The sequence below is a fragment of the Hylobates moloch genome, unplaced genomic scaffold, assembly GCF_009828535.3.
Source record: "Hylobates moloch isolate HMO894 unplaced genomic scaffold, HMol_V3 SCAFFOLD_5, whole genome shotgun sequence".
Lineage (NCBI taxonomy): Eukaryota > Metazoa > Chordata > Mammalia > Primates > Hylobatidae > Hylobates > Hylobates moloch.
In genome coordinates, this window is record NW_026652280.1 from 76,579,966 (window position 1) to 76,598,613 (window position 18,648).

General features: G+C 44.4%; 2 protein-coding genes across 2 annotated transcripts in view; one reads left to right on the top strand and one right to left on the bottom strand.

The window, feature by feature from the left end:
- Nucleotides 1–18,648, top strand: part of CTNND1 (catenin delta 1) — a 60,949-nt gene that overhangs the window by 4,944 nt on the left and 37,357 nt on the right. The window lies entirely within an intron of this gene.
- LOC116467856 (large ribosomal subunit protein uL15-like) lies at nucleotides 9,120–10,144 on the bottom strand. Its single transcript, XM_032755222.2, has 2 exons — nucleotides 10,073–10,144; nucleotides 9,120–9,702 (listed from the first exon to the last, which is right to left on the bottom strand). Exons 1-2 carry the CDS (start codon nucleotides 10,142–10,144, stop codon nucleotides 9,178–9,180), a joined length of 597 nt encoding a protein of 198 aa, XP_032611113.2. The 3' UTR covers nucleotides 9,120–9,177.

The window sequence follows — 18,648 nt, forward strand, 5'->3', positions numbered from 1 at the left end:
AGGAAATTAGGATATGGATTGACTTGTATTTAATTGTTTAATGTATTTTTTGGAAGTAATTTTTTTCCCTAATTCTACTTGGAATTGTATGTTATTATTAAATATTAAGCATTGAGAATGGGGCCTAAATTTACCATTTTATTCAGGGATAGTGTTCCCTGTTTTTAGGGCCACTTCTTCTCCAGCGAGCCCTTCAATTTGATTGGTGTGGTGTGGGCAATTTAGATCAGGCATATAGTGGGGGGATTATAAAGAGGCAAAGAATTTTCTTATCTTTTTTTTTTTTTTTTTTTTTTTGAGATGGAGTCTTGCTGTGTTTCCAGGCTGGAGTGCAGTGGCATGATCTCGGCTCACTGCAACCTCCGCCTCCCAGATTCAAGTGATTCTCCTGCCTCAGCTTCCCAAGTAGCTGGGACTACAGGTGCCCGCCACCACGCCCCGCTAATTTTTTGTATTTTTAGTAGGGATGGGTTTCACCATTTTTGCCAGGTTGGTCTCCAACTCCTGACTTCATGATCCGCCCGCCTTGGCCTCCCAGAGTGCTGGGATTACAGTCTTGAGCCACTGCGCCTGGCCAGAATTTTATCTTAAAGTCTTCCTTGCTGGTCAGCAATAGGTAATTTGGTCATGACTTTCACAAAACATGTCCCAGGTTGGTTGATGTGATGTGATGACAAAAGCACTTCTCAACTTTTTATTTCAAACTTGCAGGAAAGTTGCTCTAGCACAGTAACTCCGGTATACCCTTCATTTGCCTAGGTATCATTTGTTAACATGTAGCCACAAATGCTTTATTCTATATTTTTTGGTCAATATGCTAACCAAAAAGGGAATTTCCAATCTGAGATTTCCACAATATGGTGAGGCAAGGCAGCATAATAAGAGTATGGATGGGGAGCTAGACTGCCACGGAGGAACCATGTAACCTAGGGCAAATTGCTTAATCTCTCTCTGCCTTGGCCTCCTTGTCTGTAAAATGGGAATAATATTAACCATCTTATAGGATTGTCGTGACACTTAAGTTATTTAATGTATGTGAACTTTACAGAGTAATGCACAGCTCCTAGTAATGTCTTGCGTTTGTTATTAAATGGATGCTTCAAAGAACTCAAATTTTGTTTGTTAAACTAATGCCCTTGAAGATCTTTTTTTTTTTTTTTTTTTTGAGACGGAGTCTTGCTGTGTCTCCCAGGCTGGAGTGTAGTGGTGCAATCTTTGCTTGCTGCAACCTCTGCCTCCCGGGTTCAAGCGATTCTCCTGCCTCAGCCTCCGGAGTAGCTGGGACTACAGGTGCCCGCCACCACGCCCGGCTGATTTTTGTATTTTTAGTAGAGGGGGGGTTTCACTGTATTGGCCAGGCTGGTCTCGAACTCCTGACCTCAAATGATCCACCCACCTTGGCCTCCCAAAGTGCTGGGATTACAGGCGTGAGCCACCATGCCCGTCCGAAGGCATCTTAAAACCTGAGAATCTGTGGTAGATGTAGGTGCTTGCATTACAGAATATTTGGGCTTCCTGAGTGGGTAAAGCTAACTTTTAAATTTTTTAAATGGGAAAAAATTATTTTTAGTAGTAGGTAATATTGGAGAGTTGTGTGGGTGAAGTTCAAAACAACAGTAGTATGAGAATGGATAGGCCGGGCGCAGTGGCTCACGCTTGTAATCCCAGCACTTTGGGAGGCCGAGGCGGGTGGATCCCACGGTGAAACCCCGTCTCTACTAAAAATACAAAAAATTAGCCGGGCGTGGTGGCGGGCGCCTGTAGTCCCAGCTACTCGGAGAGGCTGAGGCAGGAGAATGGCGTGAACCCGGGAGGCGGAGCTTGCAGTGAGCCGAGATTGCGCCACTGCACTCCAGCCTGGGCGACAGAGCGAGACTCTGTCTCAAAAAAAAAAAAAAAAAAAAAAAAGAGAATGGATAACTTTAGTAAAGTGAAGTGTTAGTGGGAGGAAGATAAACAGAATGATTTGTGGACATTATTCTTTTTTTTTTTTTTTTCCAGGCTGGAGTGCAGTGGTGCGATCTCGGCTCACTGCAAGCTCTGCCTCCTGGGTTCATGCCATTCTCCTGCCTCAGCCTCCCTAGTAGCTGGGACTACAGGCTCCCACCACCACGCCTGGCTAAGTTTTTGTATTTTTAGTAGAGACGGGGTTTCACTGTGTTAGCCAGGATAATCTTGATCTCCTGACCTCATGATCCGCCCACCTCGACTTCCCAAAGTGCTGGGATTACAGGCGTGAGCCACCGAGCCCAGCCAGACATCATTCTGTACTTGCAACCCTTATTTGTGGACATTTATAAAACTGACATGAGTTCATGAATGCTTCCTGTGAGAAGTGTGCTTCTAAGAAAGGAGTCAGCTTTTATATGTGGAAAAGCCAAGCTGTGGTCTGTGGGAAATACGTATGTGTTAGATGCAACCTTGCCTAGAAACTTGCAGGTTTATTCCAGCCTAGGAATTTTCCTTCTCTTTTCCTCCCTTTTCTTCATACTTAGGAACCCATAAAACTAGTGTTCTAAATAGTACTTAAGCCAATTTCTTTGAATAATTTTTTTTTTTTTTTACATTTTTATTTTAAAAATGAGACAGAGGCTGGGCGCGGTGGCTCACACCTGTAATCCCAGCACTTTGGGAGGCTGAGGCAGGCGGATCACTTGAGGTCAGGAGTTCGAGACCAGCCTGGCCAACATGGTGAAAACCTGTCTCTACTAAAGATACAAAAAAAAAAAAAAAATTATCTGGGCATGGTGGTGCATGCCTGTAATCCCAGCTACTCGGGAGGCTGAGGCAGGAGAATCGCTTGAACCCGGGACCCGGGAGCCGGAGGTTGCAGTGAGCCGATATCATGTCATTGCACCCTAGCCTGGGCGACAGGGTGAGACTCCGTCTCAGGAGAAAAAAAAAAAAAAAAAAAGACAGAGTCTTGGTATGCTGCCCTGTCGTCAACTCCTGGGCTCAAGTGATTCTCCTGCTTCAGCCCCTGGAGTAGCTGGGACTACAGGCACACATCACCTTGCCTGGCTATTTAAGCTAATTTCTTCTGGCACCCTGTAGCCTCCCACATTCAGTTCCTCACATTTATTTTACCTACAATTTCTTCTACCAATTCTCCTGTATTTTCTCCTTTTCTTTTGCTTTCCTGTTCTCTGTGGTGTCTTCCTTTGTCTCTCTTTGCCTCCTCTTGCCTCCCCTATCTTTTTTTTCTTTTAGGTTGGGTTTCCTTTTTTTCCCCTTAGGTTTTCCCTTAGGGCTTCATGGGCATTGCTTTGCCTCATTAACAGTTAATATAAAGAAGTATTTCTGGTTCTTGTACGCATGTGCTAAAGGTACAACTGTTAGGATACCACTTCATTTCAGTTAGATCTAGTTTAGGCATACAATTGTAATCCAAGAAGACTGATCTCTTCTAGTGATTCAGATTGGTTTTATCTTTGATTTTGAGATTTCATCTGCATTTCTTGATTAATTACTCATTTTGGTTTAGTTGACAGTTGAGCAAAAAAGTTACTTTCTCCAGAGTAAATCATCTGTTTTATTTGTGCTATGTTGTTCTATATTGTAGTGCAGTAGCACATTAGGAGGTATCTTTGTGGTGTGAAAAGATTTTTGTTACATGGTCGGGCGCGGTGGCTCACACCTGTAATCCTAGCACTTTGGGAGGCTGAGGTGGGCTGATCAAGAGGAGGTCAAGAGATTGAGACCATCCTGGCCAACGTGGTGAAACCCTGTCTCTACTAAAATTTTAAAAATTAGCTGGGCGTGGTGGCACGTGCCTGTAGTCCCAGCTCCTCGGGAGGCTGAGGCAGGAGAATCACTTGAATGCAGGAGGCAGAGGTTGCAATGAGCCGAAATTGCACCACTGCACTCCAGCCTGGCAAGAGAGTGAGACTCCGTCTCAAAAAAAAAAAAAAAAAAAAAGATTTGTGTTTTAGAAAGCTCATATTTTAAGAAACTAAAATATATTCTCATGGTTGAGGACATAAGACATTGTTATAGAAACTAGGTCAACTTCTCAATACCTTTATCAAAGCACCTGCAGTTCCCATTTCATTGCAAGTGAAGTAAATCTCATTGAAATAAAGTAGCTGGTGTATATTCAGTACACTTTTAAAATAGCCTATTTTAAAAGAGAAATTGGTGCCAATCTGATTTCTTTCCTGCCTTGTTGGAATGGGGGAAGTTCTGTAACCTCATTGCTGTTCTGCTCTCCATTGACTACTTTGTTAAGTGGGGCACAGTTGGCCTCTTGGATGTCTACCCTGCTGCTGAAGGTCAGCCAAATAGGCAGGTAAGGCTACCTAGGCCTCTTCATAGGCCTAACTAAGATCACAGTTGGAAAAAAAAAAAGTATAGAAAAAGAAGACAAAGTTGGTTTATTTTTTCTAAAATTTAACTTTTTGTATTCATTGAAGAAGGAAGTAAAACATCTCCATTCAAAAGAAATTTGAGAGTCTGTTGTATGCCATACACTGAAGTACAACAATAAACAAAACAGACCTACTGCTTGTTCTCAAAGAGCTTACATTCTAGTTGTGAGAGACAAATAATAAACAAGTAAATATGTAGTATGTCAGAGTGTGATATTATTATTGAGAAAAAAGTAAAGTAGAATGAGTAGTATGGAGGAAAAGAAGTCCCAGGGTGGGAGTGAGATTATTTTATATAGAGTAGTCAGGGAGGGTCTCATGTGTAAGGTATGTTTGAGAGAGACCAAGAGAAATGGAGGATGGAATCATGTAGGTATGAGAAGTAGGAAGTGCAAAGGCCCTGAGGCTGGTTATTGCCAGTGAACAAAAGAGATTGAGGGGAGGGAAGGAGAAGTAAGAGACCTGTCCAGAGAGGTCCAATGGGAATATATTTTGGGGGAAGGGGAATGATGTAGGGTCTTGTTGTGTATTATATTGTACAAAGAAAAATTATCTCCAAACCCCAGAGACAATGGCTGTTACTGAATTTTTATGTCTTTCTTGTAACTTGAGGTAGCACCCGACCCAACCTCCGTATTTCTCCTATTGTGGACTCTCCATGAAAATATATTTAGCAGATAATTTGCATAGTAGCAGATTTTGCATAGGTTGATTACCCTTGTCTTAGAGAATGATAATAATAAGGCAGCTACTTAGGATAAGCTGATGTGTTTTTGTGAAGTGGGATCAAAATTTTTCTTTGTCTTTTTCTTTTTTTTTTTGATACAAGGTCTGTCTCTGTGTGGTGTTATAATCTCAGCTCAGTGCAGCCTCTGCCTCCCACGCTCAAGCCATCCTCCCACCTCAGCCTCCTGAGTAGCTGGGACTATAGGCGTGCACTACTACACCCAGCTAATTTTTGTATTTTTTTTTTTTTTTTTGTAAAGACAAGGTTTTGCCCTGTTGCCCAGGCTGGTCTCAAACTTTTGAGTTCAAGCCATCTGCCTGCCTCGGCCTCCCAAACTGCTGGGATTACAGGTGTGAGCTACTGTGCCCGGCCCCCAAATTTTTCTTTCCAAGAGAAATACTGTATACTTCTCCATCTTCTTATCTACCTAGTCAGTTTTCTTTTTTTTTTTTTTTTTGAGACAGAGTCTCGCTCTGTTGCCCAGGCTGGCGTGCAGTGGTGCGATCTCGGCTCACTGCCAGCTCTGCCTCCCAGGTTCACGCTATTTTCCTGCCTCAGCCTCCCGAGTAGCTGGGACTACAGGCGCCCGCTACCACATCCGGCTAATTTTTTGTATTTTTTGTAGAGACGGGGTTTCACCATGTTAGCCAGGATGGTCTCGATCTCCTGACCTTGTTATCCACCTGCCTCGGCCTCCCAAAATGCTGGGATTACAGGCGTGAGCCACCGCGCCCGGCCTACCTAGTCAGTTTTCTATGAGCAGGGGTGACAGCCTAGACCTGTACAGTTTCCTTTTGAGGACAAAATTTATTGGTTTGGTTTATGTGCTTTTGACCAAATAGGCTTGCCCCACTTGTCTGCTGCTTCTCCTTTTGCTCATTTGACCAAAAAGCTCCTGTTTCCCCATGCCCTGATTGTTGAGAATTCATGGCTTTGAGGACCCCTTTATAGGTCGCCATATCAGTATTTCTGTTTTGCACATCGGGAGAGATGATTATCCCTGAAACTAACTTTCCTTATGTTTGTTTAGGCATTAGAGGTTATTAAAGCACATCCTGAACCACTTTACCTAGTTGACTTTGGAGTTGAGGAAGAAGCACCAACTATTTAGTGATTTGATGTTCTGTGGCAACCCCATATACGAAAGTAAAAGGATATTTGTTTTTTTTTTTTGTTTTTTTGTTTTTTTTTTTTTAGACGGAGTCTCGCTCTGTCGCCCAGGCTGGGGTGCAGTTGGCGCAATCTCGGCTCACTGCAAGCTCCACCTCCCGGGTTCACGCCATTCTCCTGCCTCAGCCTCTCCGAGTAGCTGGGACTACAGGCGCCCGCCACCACGCCCGGCTAATTTTTTAGTATTTTTAGTAGAGACGGGGTTTCACCATGGTCTCGATCTCCTGACCTCGTGATGCGCCCGCCTCGGCCTCCCAAAGTGCTGGGATTACAAGCGTGAGCCACCGCGCCCGGCTAGTAAAAGGATATTTGATTGAGTACCTATGTCTTGAATCACCCACTGTTACTTTCCCTCTTAAGATTTCTGGTTTAGCGGATCACGAGGTCAGGAGATCGAGACCACAGTGAAACCCCGTCTCTACTAAAAATACAAAAAATTAGCCGGGCGTGGTGGCGGGCGCCTGTAGTCCCAGCTACTCGGAGAGGCTGAGGCAGGAGAATGGCGTGAACCCGGGAGGTGGAGCTTGCAGTGAGCCGAGATCGCGCCACTGCACTCCAGCCTGGGCGACAGAGCGAGACTCCGTCTCAAAAAAAAAAAAAAAAAAAGATTTCTGGTTTAGCTGGTCTGTCCCTCAGTGAGTCTCTGTCTCGTTCTCTCTCTCTCTCTCTCTCTCTGTCTCCGTCTCCTCTCTCTCTCCCTCACCCTCTTTCTTTCTCTTTCTCTTTCTCTCACCCCTCTCCTCCTCTCTCTTTGGAGTTTTTAGCCCTGGCTCTTAACCTGGTTACCCTCTGTTCTTTCCTTTAATTATGCTTACCTCATTGTCATCTGGTTACTTAATATTAGGGATGACCTCAACCAAGAAACTTTTTTTCTTCCCATCTCCTCCTTTGGTCAGGTAACTGTATCATCTTGCATGGGAAATAATCCAGGCGATCAGAGATTACCCAAAATTTTGAAATTGTTTTAAACAACTGGTTAATATGTATTACTTCATTATATATAGATGGTGTGAGATGTTTGTGGTTGTTTTGAGAGTTTTTTGAGATAGAGCTTTGCTCTGTCATCCAGGCTGGAGTGCAGTGGCATGATCATAATTTATTGCAGCCTTGACTTCCCAGGCTCAAATGATCCTCCCATCTCAGCCTCCATCACACCTGGCTAATTTTTGTATTTTTTGTAGAGACATGGTCTCTGTATGTTGTCCAGGCTGGTCTCGAACTCCTGGGCTCAAGTGATCCTCCTCCTTTGGCCTCCCAAAGTGCAGTAATTACAGGCATGAGTCACTGTGGCCAGCCTGAGAGTACCTGAGAGTATGTTTTTTTTTTTTTTTTGAGACGGAGTTTAAGTTCATCTTGCCCAGGCTGGTGCAATGGCACGATCTCGGCTCACTGCAACCTCCACCTCCCGGGTTCAAGTGATTCTCCTCTCTCAGCCTCCCGAGTAGCTGGGATTACGGGTGCATGCCACCATGCCTGGGTATGTCTTTTTTTTTTTTTTTTTAATTTTTTTTTGGCCAGGTGCAGCGGCTTACATCTGTAATCCCAGCACTTTGGGAAGCTGAGGTGGGCGGATCACTTGAGGTCAGGAGTTAGAGACCAGCCTGGCCAACATAGCAAAACCTTGTCTCTACTAAAAAAAATATAAAAATTAGCCAGGCGTGGTGGTGCGTACTTGTAATTCCATATACTCAGGAGGCCGAGGCAGGAGAATGGCTTGAACCCTGGAGGCAGAGGTTGCATTGAGATTGCACTATTGCATTCCAGCCTGGGCAACAGAGCAAGACTCCGTCTCAAAAAACAAAACAATTTTTTTTTGGTTTTGTTTTAAATGTACCTTTATTGTTTGACTTTGGGATCTAGGAGAGAGTATGTCTTTTAATGCCATTCTTCTTTACTGAGTCTTCAGTGACACATGTTTACATGTGGGAATATTTCACCTTTTAGTTCTTTTAAAGACCTTTTGCTACTCGCTTGCTTTTACTCAAACCAGAAGTTAAAGTGGCTTGCATAAGTGTCAGAGGTAACCACTTGGATCCAGAGTTTCTGGTTCTCTCTCTTTTGTCAAGTGGTTTAGAATTATCCAGGGTCTTTAATGGTAGATTTAAGACTTTGGAGTTCTTTTGGGATAGAATATGCAACCAGGTTTTGAAAATTTGTCATAGCTCTTTGTTCCTTGAAGGCCATCTAAGATGTTTTAAACATAATTGGGTTCTCCAATCTGCAGTGTACAGAGGGATATCCTACAATGTAGCAACTTGGGATTCCAGAGAAGATGGTGCTGGCAAGTGAGACAGTTCTTCCTTCTAGGTTCTAAGTCTACAGTACAGGAGTTAGGACTGTGCCATTCCAGCCATCCTTATATTTAGATTCATGCTTTCAAAGAGCCTCTAATCTAGACTGAATAATGATCTGAGCTGTCTGGTGAGCAGTAAAACTGGCCCAAATAATGTATTTTATAACCAGTGCCCTTTTAGCAAGAAAGTCAGTGGGTTGTTAGGGATAGGCCACTACAGTGGTTCACAACAGGCCATAAGAGTCTATGAGGGTTTTTTTTTTTTTTTTTTTTCAGATGGAGTCTTACTCTGTTGCCTAGGCTGGAGTGCAGTGGTGCGATCTTGGCTCACTGCAACCTCTGCCTCCCAGGTTCAAGTGATTCTTGTGCCTCAGCCTCCTGAGTAGCTGGATTACAGGCGTGTGCCACCATACCTGGCTAATTTTTGTATTTTTAGTAGCGGTGGGGTTTTGCCATGTTGGCCAGGCTGGTCTCGAACTCCTGACCTCAGGTGATCTGCCTGCCTCAGCCTCCCAAAGTGCTGGGATTACAGGTGTGAGCCGCCATGCCCAGCCTATGTGGGTTTTTTTTTTTTTTTTGAAAAAGTAGTTAGCATTTAATGAAACTCCCTCCATGTGGCTTCAAGCCACCAGGACACAGGCCCCCCCAACACTCTTAATCTTCTCCTCAGCTCTTCTGCTGAAGAATTTGGCCTTCATGATGACAGGCTGCTTTGGGAGCTTTCCCTTTCCCAGAACTTTGTAGTAGCCCGATCGCACCACATCAATGATGGGAGCAGCCCCAGTCTTGTTTTTAGCAGCATTCACCCGTGTCTGTTCACTGACCAAAGTCCACAATTTGTCAAGGTTGACAGTTGGACAGAAGCTCTGGTTCCTCTTTAAGTGGTAATGCTTCATACCAACTTTCCCAAAGTAGCCTGGGTGGTATTTGTCGAAGTTGATCCGGTGGTGATGCAGACCACCAGCATTACCGCGGCCTGCGGTTTGCTTCCGGTGCTTGCCTATGCGGCCGTGGCCATGGCTCACGTGGCCCCGAAGTTTCCGGGTCTTCCTCAGTCTGGATGGCGTGTTGGCAGCCCAGACGAAAAAGCGGTTTTTTTTTTTTTTTTTTTTAAAAACATGAATTCCCAGACTTCCCTGTAGAAACTGACGTAGAGGGGGGATTTAATTTTTTCAAAAAGCTCCCTAGGTGATTCTGATCATTCACGTTTGAGGATCACAAAACCTGAATATTTGAATTAAGCTACATGTATATGTTATTTCTCAGGTGGATGGTTATTTAGTTAAGGTGAGAAGTAGAGCCAGGCACGGTGGCCTGTGCCTTTGGTCCCAGCTACTTAGGAAGCTAAGGAAGGACTTGAGCCCAGGAATTTGACACCAGCTTGGGCAATATAGGGAGACCCCGTCTCGAAAAAAAAAAAAAGAACACACACACACACAAAAACAAAAGTACAGAAGATGGTTTATTGTAGTAGACATGACGAGAAGGTCGTTAATTTTAAGTGAAGTGATTTACCTCTGTGTCCTGTATTGTTTTGGAATTAAAGATGTTACCTGTTGATTTAGAGGTTATGCCAACACTTAGCATGGTATGGAGGACTCGCCTGTTGGGAGGAAGAGAAACCTTTAGACTGTATCTGTGGTTTTAAATTGTGGAACAAATTCAGGAGAGGATGTTAGCATTGAAACTTAGCTGGACAATTTGTTTAAAACTGGACAGGAAGGGCCAATGTTACTTCCTGTCTGAAAAGGAAGTGCTGGCTTCCTTCCTTTCCTCCTTGGTTAACTCTGGCCAACTTGGAATATGGGTGGGGGAGGGGCTGGTTATGTTAGTAATCGTGTTACCACTAATATTCGTGTATAGCTGCTTAAGGTTTACTCTTTTCCTTACTTGAAACATGTAGATGGGTGCTGTGTGTGCTCCTGTCTCCTTGTTCTTATATGGGAGCCCTGTACTAGGTTTGGATTTAGTCTGGGAAGCCTAATCTCTCCGACGTTACTTTTACATTCAACCTTATATACACCTCCCTTGTATTTTCTGACATTTGAAAATACACCAAGGAGTTGGAGGGAAGAAACTGAAACTCATTTGACATGGAGCGGGGTAAGTTGTGGAAAGGAGAACATAATTGGGCAGAGGGGAGTGGATGACAGAGGTTTCTTATTTCTGAATTGAGCCAAGAAAGCATTCCTTCTAAGTGGAGCCAGTTGGCACTGTTACTGCTATTTTAGGCCAGGCTTCTCCTTCCTACTGACCAGTCAATTGTATTAAGTGTTTGATGTGAGTTTGAACTGAGGTTTCAGGAGGGGAGGGAGCGAGGGAGGGTGGTGGTGGAAACAGCTGGTGCCTTCATCAAGCTATCTCAATTACTCTTCAGGGTGTTTGGGGGTGGGGGTTGGTGGCACAGGAATTAGATGTGTGTTAGCAGAGTCTCAGCAAGTCTTATGTAGTGGGTTTGAATTCTCAGGCACTCTTAATGCTATGTGGGATGTTGGCTAGTTGGAATGTAGCTAAACCTTTCCCAGTCACATTCTTTCTTCTGCCTCCCCTCCCTGTAATTCTTTCAGCGTTGGGCCTGCTTTGGAGAGAGAAGGGTGTGGGAAGTTAGACAGCAAAACAGATTCATCCTTCCTACCCATTGAGTATTCAGCTTAGGTCTTGGGCCCTCCAGAGGCTTTCTTCGTATCCATTCATTATTCCTTTAGTTGGGCTTTCTAAATATGTCTGCAAAGATACAATTAGAACTGGGACCTCTGGTGAAGTTAAGTTGAATTGTAATCAGTTGGCTATACTTGTCTTCTTCCCTCCCTCACACCCCAGGATTACTATATTTCTGAGTCAGCACTCCTTTTCTGTCTCACCTGCTCAATTTGATGCAGAGAACTTGCCAAGCATCCTTTTGGATTAGCAGCATTGATGTGGGTGTGTTCAGTTCTCTGCCTGGGGTGTGTCTTTTACAACTTTTTTTTTTTTTTTGGTATCTCAGAAAACTCTCCCCTGCTCAAAGCTACTATTCTTATCTACTTTAATATATCTACTTCACACTGTGGTACTTAATTAACTCATTTATTTGGCCTGGGCTGTGCATGAGGAAGAATTGGATAAGAATACTAACAGTCATAACTAATTGTTCAGTATTCTTGAGAGCTAAAGGGAGTTAGTCTGATTCCATGCCAAGTAAGAGACTGTTAACTTTTTTTGTGTATGCTTCAGTGATAGGGTTTGCAATGGCTGGGCTCTGCTGCTGAAGTTCCATAGTGTTGCTAAATATTCTTTTCTATCCAACCCTAGAATGGCTATTGTGTATATTACTGCCCTGCCCTTGCCACCTGGTCATACCAGATCCAGATAAGGATTAAATCCTTCTTTTTTTGGTCACCCAGGCTGAAGTGTAGTGGCATGATCTCAGCTCACTGCAACCTCTGCCTCCCGGGCTCAAGTGATTGCCCTGCTTTAGCCACCTGGAGTAGCTGGGATTACAGGTGTGCACCACCATGCCCGGCAAATTTTTTTATTTTTAGTAGAGATGGGGTTTCACCATGTTGGCCAGCTGGTCTCGAACTCCTGACCTCCAGTGGTTTGCCTGCCTCAGCCTCCCAAAGTGCTGGGATTACAGGCTTGAGCCACTGTGCCACGCCAAGGACTAAATCCTTCTAAGTTGTCTGTTTTAGACTTAGTTCCTTTGTATCATGTGCTGCTTTAGACCAGGGTCGGTCCATACTACTTCTAGCAGATCTAAGAAGATGAGAGGAATCTAGGAAAAATAAAGGGAAAAGAAAAGACGAAAAGTGATAGCATATTACTACTTTATTCCTGGTATGCCCCTCTGGTTGGAGGACTCCGCTGAGCATCTTGCTCATTTTATGCAAAGGGAATTGAGCCCTTTGGGCGAATGGTGTTGCTTCTTTGGATTTCAAGAATCTCTAGCTAATAGAGCTTAACCTCTGTCTGCATTTTTGCTTCTGTGATTTAGGGCTAATTTCCAATGGGTTGTACAAGATAATAGAAAAATGTATGATTTATCTCATTATTGCAGTTAGTGGAGGACCCTTATTAGGAGAGGAGGCTTTCTTTTCTGACTGGGCTCCAAATTTACAGCCCCTGACCCACTTCAGGGGGTTGTGAGCAGGAAAAGCTGATGTTGCTGTCTTGACCTCTTTGCCACCAGGATTTGGCTTCTGTGCAATTCCTAGTGGTTGTCCTCTCATTCTCTAGGGAAATGGGGAACTTTGCTCCCAGCACCTGATTAAACTGCCTCTTTGTAGGGTGGAGTCCGCTGCCTTTGTTTGTTCTCTGTGGAGCCTGTCTTAGTAATCAACTCTATGCTTGTAGGGAAAAAGTTTGAAAGGCTGAAAACAGAGGTGGATGATAGGGAAGGTGAAGTTCCTAAAGTAGTTCTCCAAATGGGAATATTCCATTGACTGAATCCAGGTTGGTAATCAAATTGCCATAATGGGATGTGTCACATGTAGCTGAGCTGAATTAACCACAGCAGTAGCTTTAAAATCCCTGATGCAGTGCCTCCAAAGTGAAGAAACTTGCCAAGTAGGAATCTTAAAAATTCCCTCACCCCCTCCAAACTCTTAGATCCACATGCAGTATCTTTCTGCTGATTCTTAAAGGCCTAAGCTTTGTCCTACGTAGTGTTGGCTTGGGGGCAGAGAGGAGGGTTGTTTTCCCTGAACATGATAAGGAGCTGAGCAGGGCAAAGTGGGGGCTCTGGCCCGTGATTGGTAGACAGGATGCCCTGGAATGCAGTTGGCCTGCAGCCCAGAATCCAGCACTTTGTATTTGTTTGTTTCTGGGAGACTGTGGTCTGGTGCTACTGTGACAGGAAGTGAGAAAGCTGGGAGTGGGGGAACAGAGAGGGTCGATGTCTTTGTGGTTCTCCTGTGAAATCTCTTTGTCCCTGGAGAGCAGCTCTGCTACAGAGCTCTGCTGAGAAGAGAGCAGCCTTTGTGTGTCTAATGGGTCTCGGAGCATCTAGCTACTCCGAGGGATTAGAGAGTGTGAATTCTGACTGTGGCCTTTTGCGTTTTAGCACTTAAGTTATATAAATGGCCCCGATCTCTTAGCACTGGGAAGCTTACTGAGTTTTGTGTGTGCTACTATTCTTTGTGGATCTCTAGGATTTAATTAAGAAAGGAATTCTAGAAGGAAATAGATGTTAAGTAATGTTCATTTGCTGTATATGTTGCAGGTACCTTGTTGGGTTGAAAAGGGACAGAAAGAAACAGGTAATGCTGACGTCCTTTACATTTTAGATCTCATCCTTCCAATTGGCACCCTACTACATACAGATCAGGAGAAACCTACCCACGTAGTATTAAGAGTTACTAGCAATTCTCTAATGTTTGAACATAACTAGAGAATGGTTGGTAGTTTCCTGGGATTTTTCTTCCCTATGTCTAGACCGAAATAGCACCTGCAATACCCTCTCTCTTTTCTCCCCTGTTTTGTGTTTTCCCTGCCTTCCATTGCAGCTGTGAAACAGGCATCTTTTCTCACTTTGTGGATTGGGTGGCTGAGTCCTTAACTTTGAGCCAAGCTGGCTGGTTCCTGAGCACACACACAAACCCGCCTTTGATTGTCCAGGAGGACAGCTGCCCTAGAGGCAGATTGCTAACATACCACTAGAACAATCCTTCTTCTCTGTTCTTATGCTGGCTAGCACAATCTTTACTGCCTCTAGTTCCTTGTTTCCCACCCCATCTCTGATCTTTGCTTTTGGCTTAGTGAGATGTCACATTAAAAATGAGAGTAGGGATTGGATTTTTTTTCTTGTGGTAGGGTTGAGGGGATGATCAGAGAATGTGACATGTAGCCAGCTTTCTAGAGCAGGCTTGCCAGTGGTAAGGTAGGTGATTTTTACAGAGTAGTGCCTCTTTTGTTCTTAGCACCGTTCCTCCCGAGTACTAGGTTCTTATAAAAAGGAAGGTAAATCTAAGGTAGGCTGCAAGCTACTCTTCCCAAATTGAGTAAGATTTTGTTCTTTAAAGTGAAGGTAAGACCCAAAAGTCTAGCTGGCTCCATTCCACCTTCTCTTGCCTCCTTCCCCCCTCCGTAAAAAATGTCAACTTTGGCTTAACTTCTTAATTGGAACTAGAATGACTTTTTTTTTTGGAGACAGGGTCTTACTCTGTCACCGAGGCTGGAGTACAGTGACACAATCTCGGCTGACTGCAGCCTGGAATCACCAGACTCAAGTGATCCTCCCACCTCAGCCTCCCAAGTAGCTAGAACTACAGGCACATGCCACCACACCCGGCTAATTTTTTGTATTTTTTGTAGAGATGGTGTCTTGCCATTTTGCCCAGGCTGGTCTCGAACTCCTGAGCTCAAGCAGTCTGCCCGCCTCAGCCTCCCAAAGTGCTGGGATTACAGGCTTGAACCACCTCTCCTGGCCCGAAAAATGACTTTTAACCACAGGAAGCATAGAAAATTCATACTCTTTCCACTTTATCAAGAAGGAACATGGACTTGGAATAAAATAGGAGTTTCCACTACTTACTACTAGTTGATGAGCTTGAGCAAGATACTAAATACTTCTGGTATGTAGGTAGTATACTTATTTATAAAAAGAGGCCATTACTTCAGCAGGTGTTGAAAGGATTATATGATAACTTCAAGGGGAAGAGCAATAATACACAACTTTCTCCCCCTTCAAGGTGGGATTTTCTTCTTTCAGATAAGGAGAAACATTTCCTCCTGCTATCTGTCCTAAAGCTAAGAAAGGACCTTAACACTTCTGATTTATTTATTTATAGATTGACATGTTCTGGCTCCCTGTTGCTTATCTCAAAAGGAAGACATATTCCAAACTTGATGAAAAGAATGCCTTTTCTTGATGAAAAGAATGGTCTTTTCAGGGTTTTGAGAAATTGGGACTGTGTAAATATGGCTCAGTTACATGCTTCCACCTTTTCCAAGTTATTTTCAAATGATGGGCAAAGAGGTGGGGGAATGCCATAGATTGAAAGTTTGGTGAGAAGCTGCTATTTTCTTTCTTTTCTTTTTTTTTTTTTTTCCGAGATGGAGTTTCACTCTTGTTCCCAGGCTGGAGTGCAATGGTGCAATCTCTGCTCACTGCAACTTCTACCTCCTGGGTTCAAGCGATTCTCCTGCCTCAGCCTCCCGGGTAGCTAGGATTACAGGCACCTGCCACCATGCCAGGCTAATTTTTGTATTTTCAGCAGAGACAGGGTTTCACCGTGTTGACCAGGCTAGTCTCAAACACCTGACCTGGTGATCCACCCGCCTCAGCCTCCCAAAGTGCTGGGATTACAGGCGTGAGCCACCACGCCTGGCTGAGAAGCTGCTATTTTAAAAAAGGAATGTGAGCTCAAACAGTTGGGTGACCCCTAGTAAACTCTAAGGTTAAGCTTTTCCATGAATATTTTTTTTTTTTTTCAAGCCTAGGGTATGGAAGGGTATAAGGTGTCTCAGTTTAATTTTAGGATTTCTCTTTTATGACATGAGACCTAAACAATACCTTTGCATTTCAATTAGGCTTTTTCTTATTTTTCGTGGTGTACCTGATCTCTCTCCTCTCGTAGGAAGGAGAAAGGCATTTGGCCTCTCCCCTTCCTTTAGTCTAACACCTCCCTCTGTTTTTTTGCCCCTCCCTCTTATCTTTGTTTCCTTATCAGCCTCTCCCTAAAGCCCTGCTTTCTCCTTTTAAGGTTAGGTGAGGTGCCTTTGGCAAGGTTGCACAGGGATGCAGGTAAGTAACTCAGTCTCTTCTCAGGATTAGAGAAAACTCAGTGTGAACTGTCCCAGTGGAGGGCCTTGGAGAGGCAGGTGCATAATGGGGGAGGAGAAGGAGGTGGCCTGGCCTGAGAGATCAGGACTTGTTAGACCAGTCCTGTGTGTGTGTCATGCATGCTCCATAGAGAAGCAGGTTTTGTTTCTTTCTGTACCCTTTCAGTCCTGGGCCCCCTCACTAGCTGAAAGCCACACCCTTCCTTGGCTTCAAAGCCAGCCTAGCACTAAGCCATTTTAGTATGTTATGGTTTGGGATTGGTTCTCAGAATACTTAGGGGAAAAGAGAGAAAGAGAAGAATGTTTTATTTGGTCTCAGAATTTAGGAGGTCATGATGGTGGACGTCAATTTTTTTTTCTTAAGTTACAGTAAAAACTTTAAATATTGACAGGTAGCTTTGGGTAAGGATAATAAGACTAAAGGGAGTTTAAGGTACCCTGTTGATGTATAGACGTTGCCAGCTCAAATTCCTTTTAACAAGGAGTATTAAAAAGTTTATATCTTTGTTTTTTTAAAAAATTATTTTCTCTGACATTCCAATCACAGAGAATGCATCACTCTTTCCTAAGAGGAGGGTGGTCTGCCCAGAGCCTTCCTTAATTCATCAGAGAGATTCCTGGTGGACACCTAGTTTTTCCTTATGAAAATAAGACTTCTTTGGTCAGCCTTTTACCCTCTTTTAAAAGAAAATCCTTAACTAAATTAAATTTAACAGTGTTTAATTGAGCAAAGAACAATTCGCTAATTGGGGAGCCTTCTGAGCCAGAGTAGGCTCAGAGACTCCAGCGCAGGTATGTGGTAGAAGATTTATGGACAGAAAAAGGAAAGTGATGAACAAAAAATGGAAGTGAGGCACAGAAACAGCTGGATTGGTTATGGCTCAGCTGGCAGTTGCCTTATTTGATCATGGTTTGAACAGTTGGCCCCCTTTGAGTGGCCAAAACTCAGTGATTGGCACAAGAGTAGGTTACAGTCTATTTCTACCACCATTTAGGTTATAGTTCATTATGTACAGAGAAATCATCAGGCCAAACTTAAAAGATGTAAGGAGGCATAAACTTGCCTAGGCTAAACTTGATTTAACACTACTGAATGGAGAAGTTGGGCCTAGCAGGAAGCAGATCCGTGAGGAAGCATAGAAAGAGTGAACACTAGGAGAAGGCCATATCCAGAATAATACAGGTTTTGTGACTTGAGTAGTGCTCAGTTGTGATTGTGAAGTGAGCACAGTCCTTTTAATCTTAATGCAAATCAGCTTCAGGGACTTGGAATTAACAGAAAGTGAGTCTTCCCAGTGAAGTGAGAAATACTAGAACTGTTCTGACTGAGCACGAAGGTGGAACATGGTTGGGCATGGTGGCTCACGCCTGTAATCCCAGCACTTTGGGAGGCCGAGGCTGGCGGGTCACTTGAGGTCAGGAGTTTGAGATCAGCCTGGCCAACGTGGTGAAACCGTGTCTCTACTAAAAATACAAAAAATTAGCCAGATGTGTTGGCGGGCGCCTGTAGTCCCAGCTACTGGGGAGGCTGAGGCAGGAGAATGGCTTGAACCTGGGAGGTGGAGGTTGCAGTGAGCCGAGATGACGGCATTGCACCTGGGCGACAGAGGAAGCCTCCATCTCAAAAAAAAAAAAAAAAACGTGGAACATCAAGTGGAGGTAGGGTGGGGTACTTAGACTTTGGACTCTGGTACAAGCAGTGATAAGAAGCCACAGAAAGGCCGGGCGGGGTGGCTCACGCCTGTAATCCCAGCACTTTGGGAGACCGAGGCGGGTGGATCACGAGGTCAGGAGATCGAGACCATCCTGGCTAACCCGGTGAAACCCTGTCTCTACTAAAAATACAAAAAATTAGCCGGGCGTGTTGGCGGGCGCCTGTAGTCCCAGCTACTGGGGAGGCTGAGGCAGGAGAATGGCGTGAACCCGGGAGGCGGAGCTTGCAGTGAGCCGAGATCGCGCCACTTCATTCCATCCTGGGCGACAGAGCGAGACTCCATCTCAAAAAAACTTGTAATCCCAGCACTTTGGGAGGCCGAGGCGGGCGGATCACGAGGTCAGGAGATTGAGATCACGGTGAAACCCCGTCTCTACTAAAAAAATACAAAAAATTAGGCCGGGCGCGGTGGCTCACGCTTGTAATCCCAGCACTTTGGGAGGCCGAGGCGGGCGGATCACGAGGTCAGGAGATCGAGACCACGGTGAAACCCCGTCTCTACTAAAAATACAAAAAATTAGCCGGGCGCGGTGGCGGGTGCCTGTAGTCCCAGCTACTCGGAGAGGCTGAGGCAGGAGAATGGCGTGAACCCTGGAGGCGGAGCTTGCAGTGAGCC

Excerpts from the sequence above, each read along its gene's own strand:
- LOC116467856 (XM_032755222.2), bottom strand. The coding sequence starts at position 10,144 with ATGCTAAGTGTTGGCATAACCTCTAAATCAACAGGTAACATCTTTAAT. Across the intron at positions 9,703-10,072 it reads AAACAATACAGGACACAGAG|TTTCTACAGGGAAGTCTGGG; the intron begins GTAAATCACTTC and ends CCTCTACGTCAG.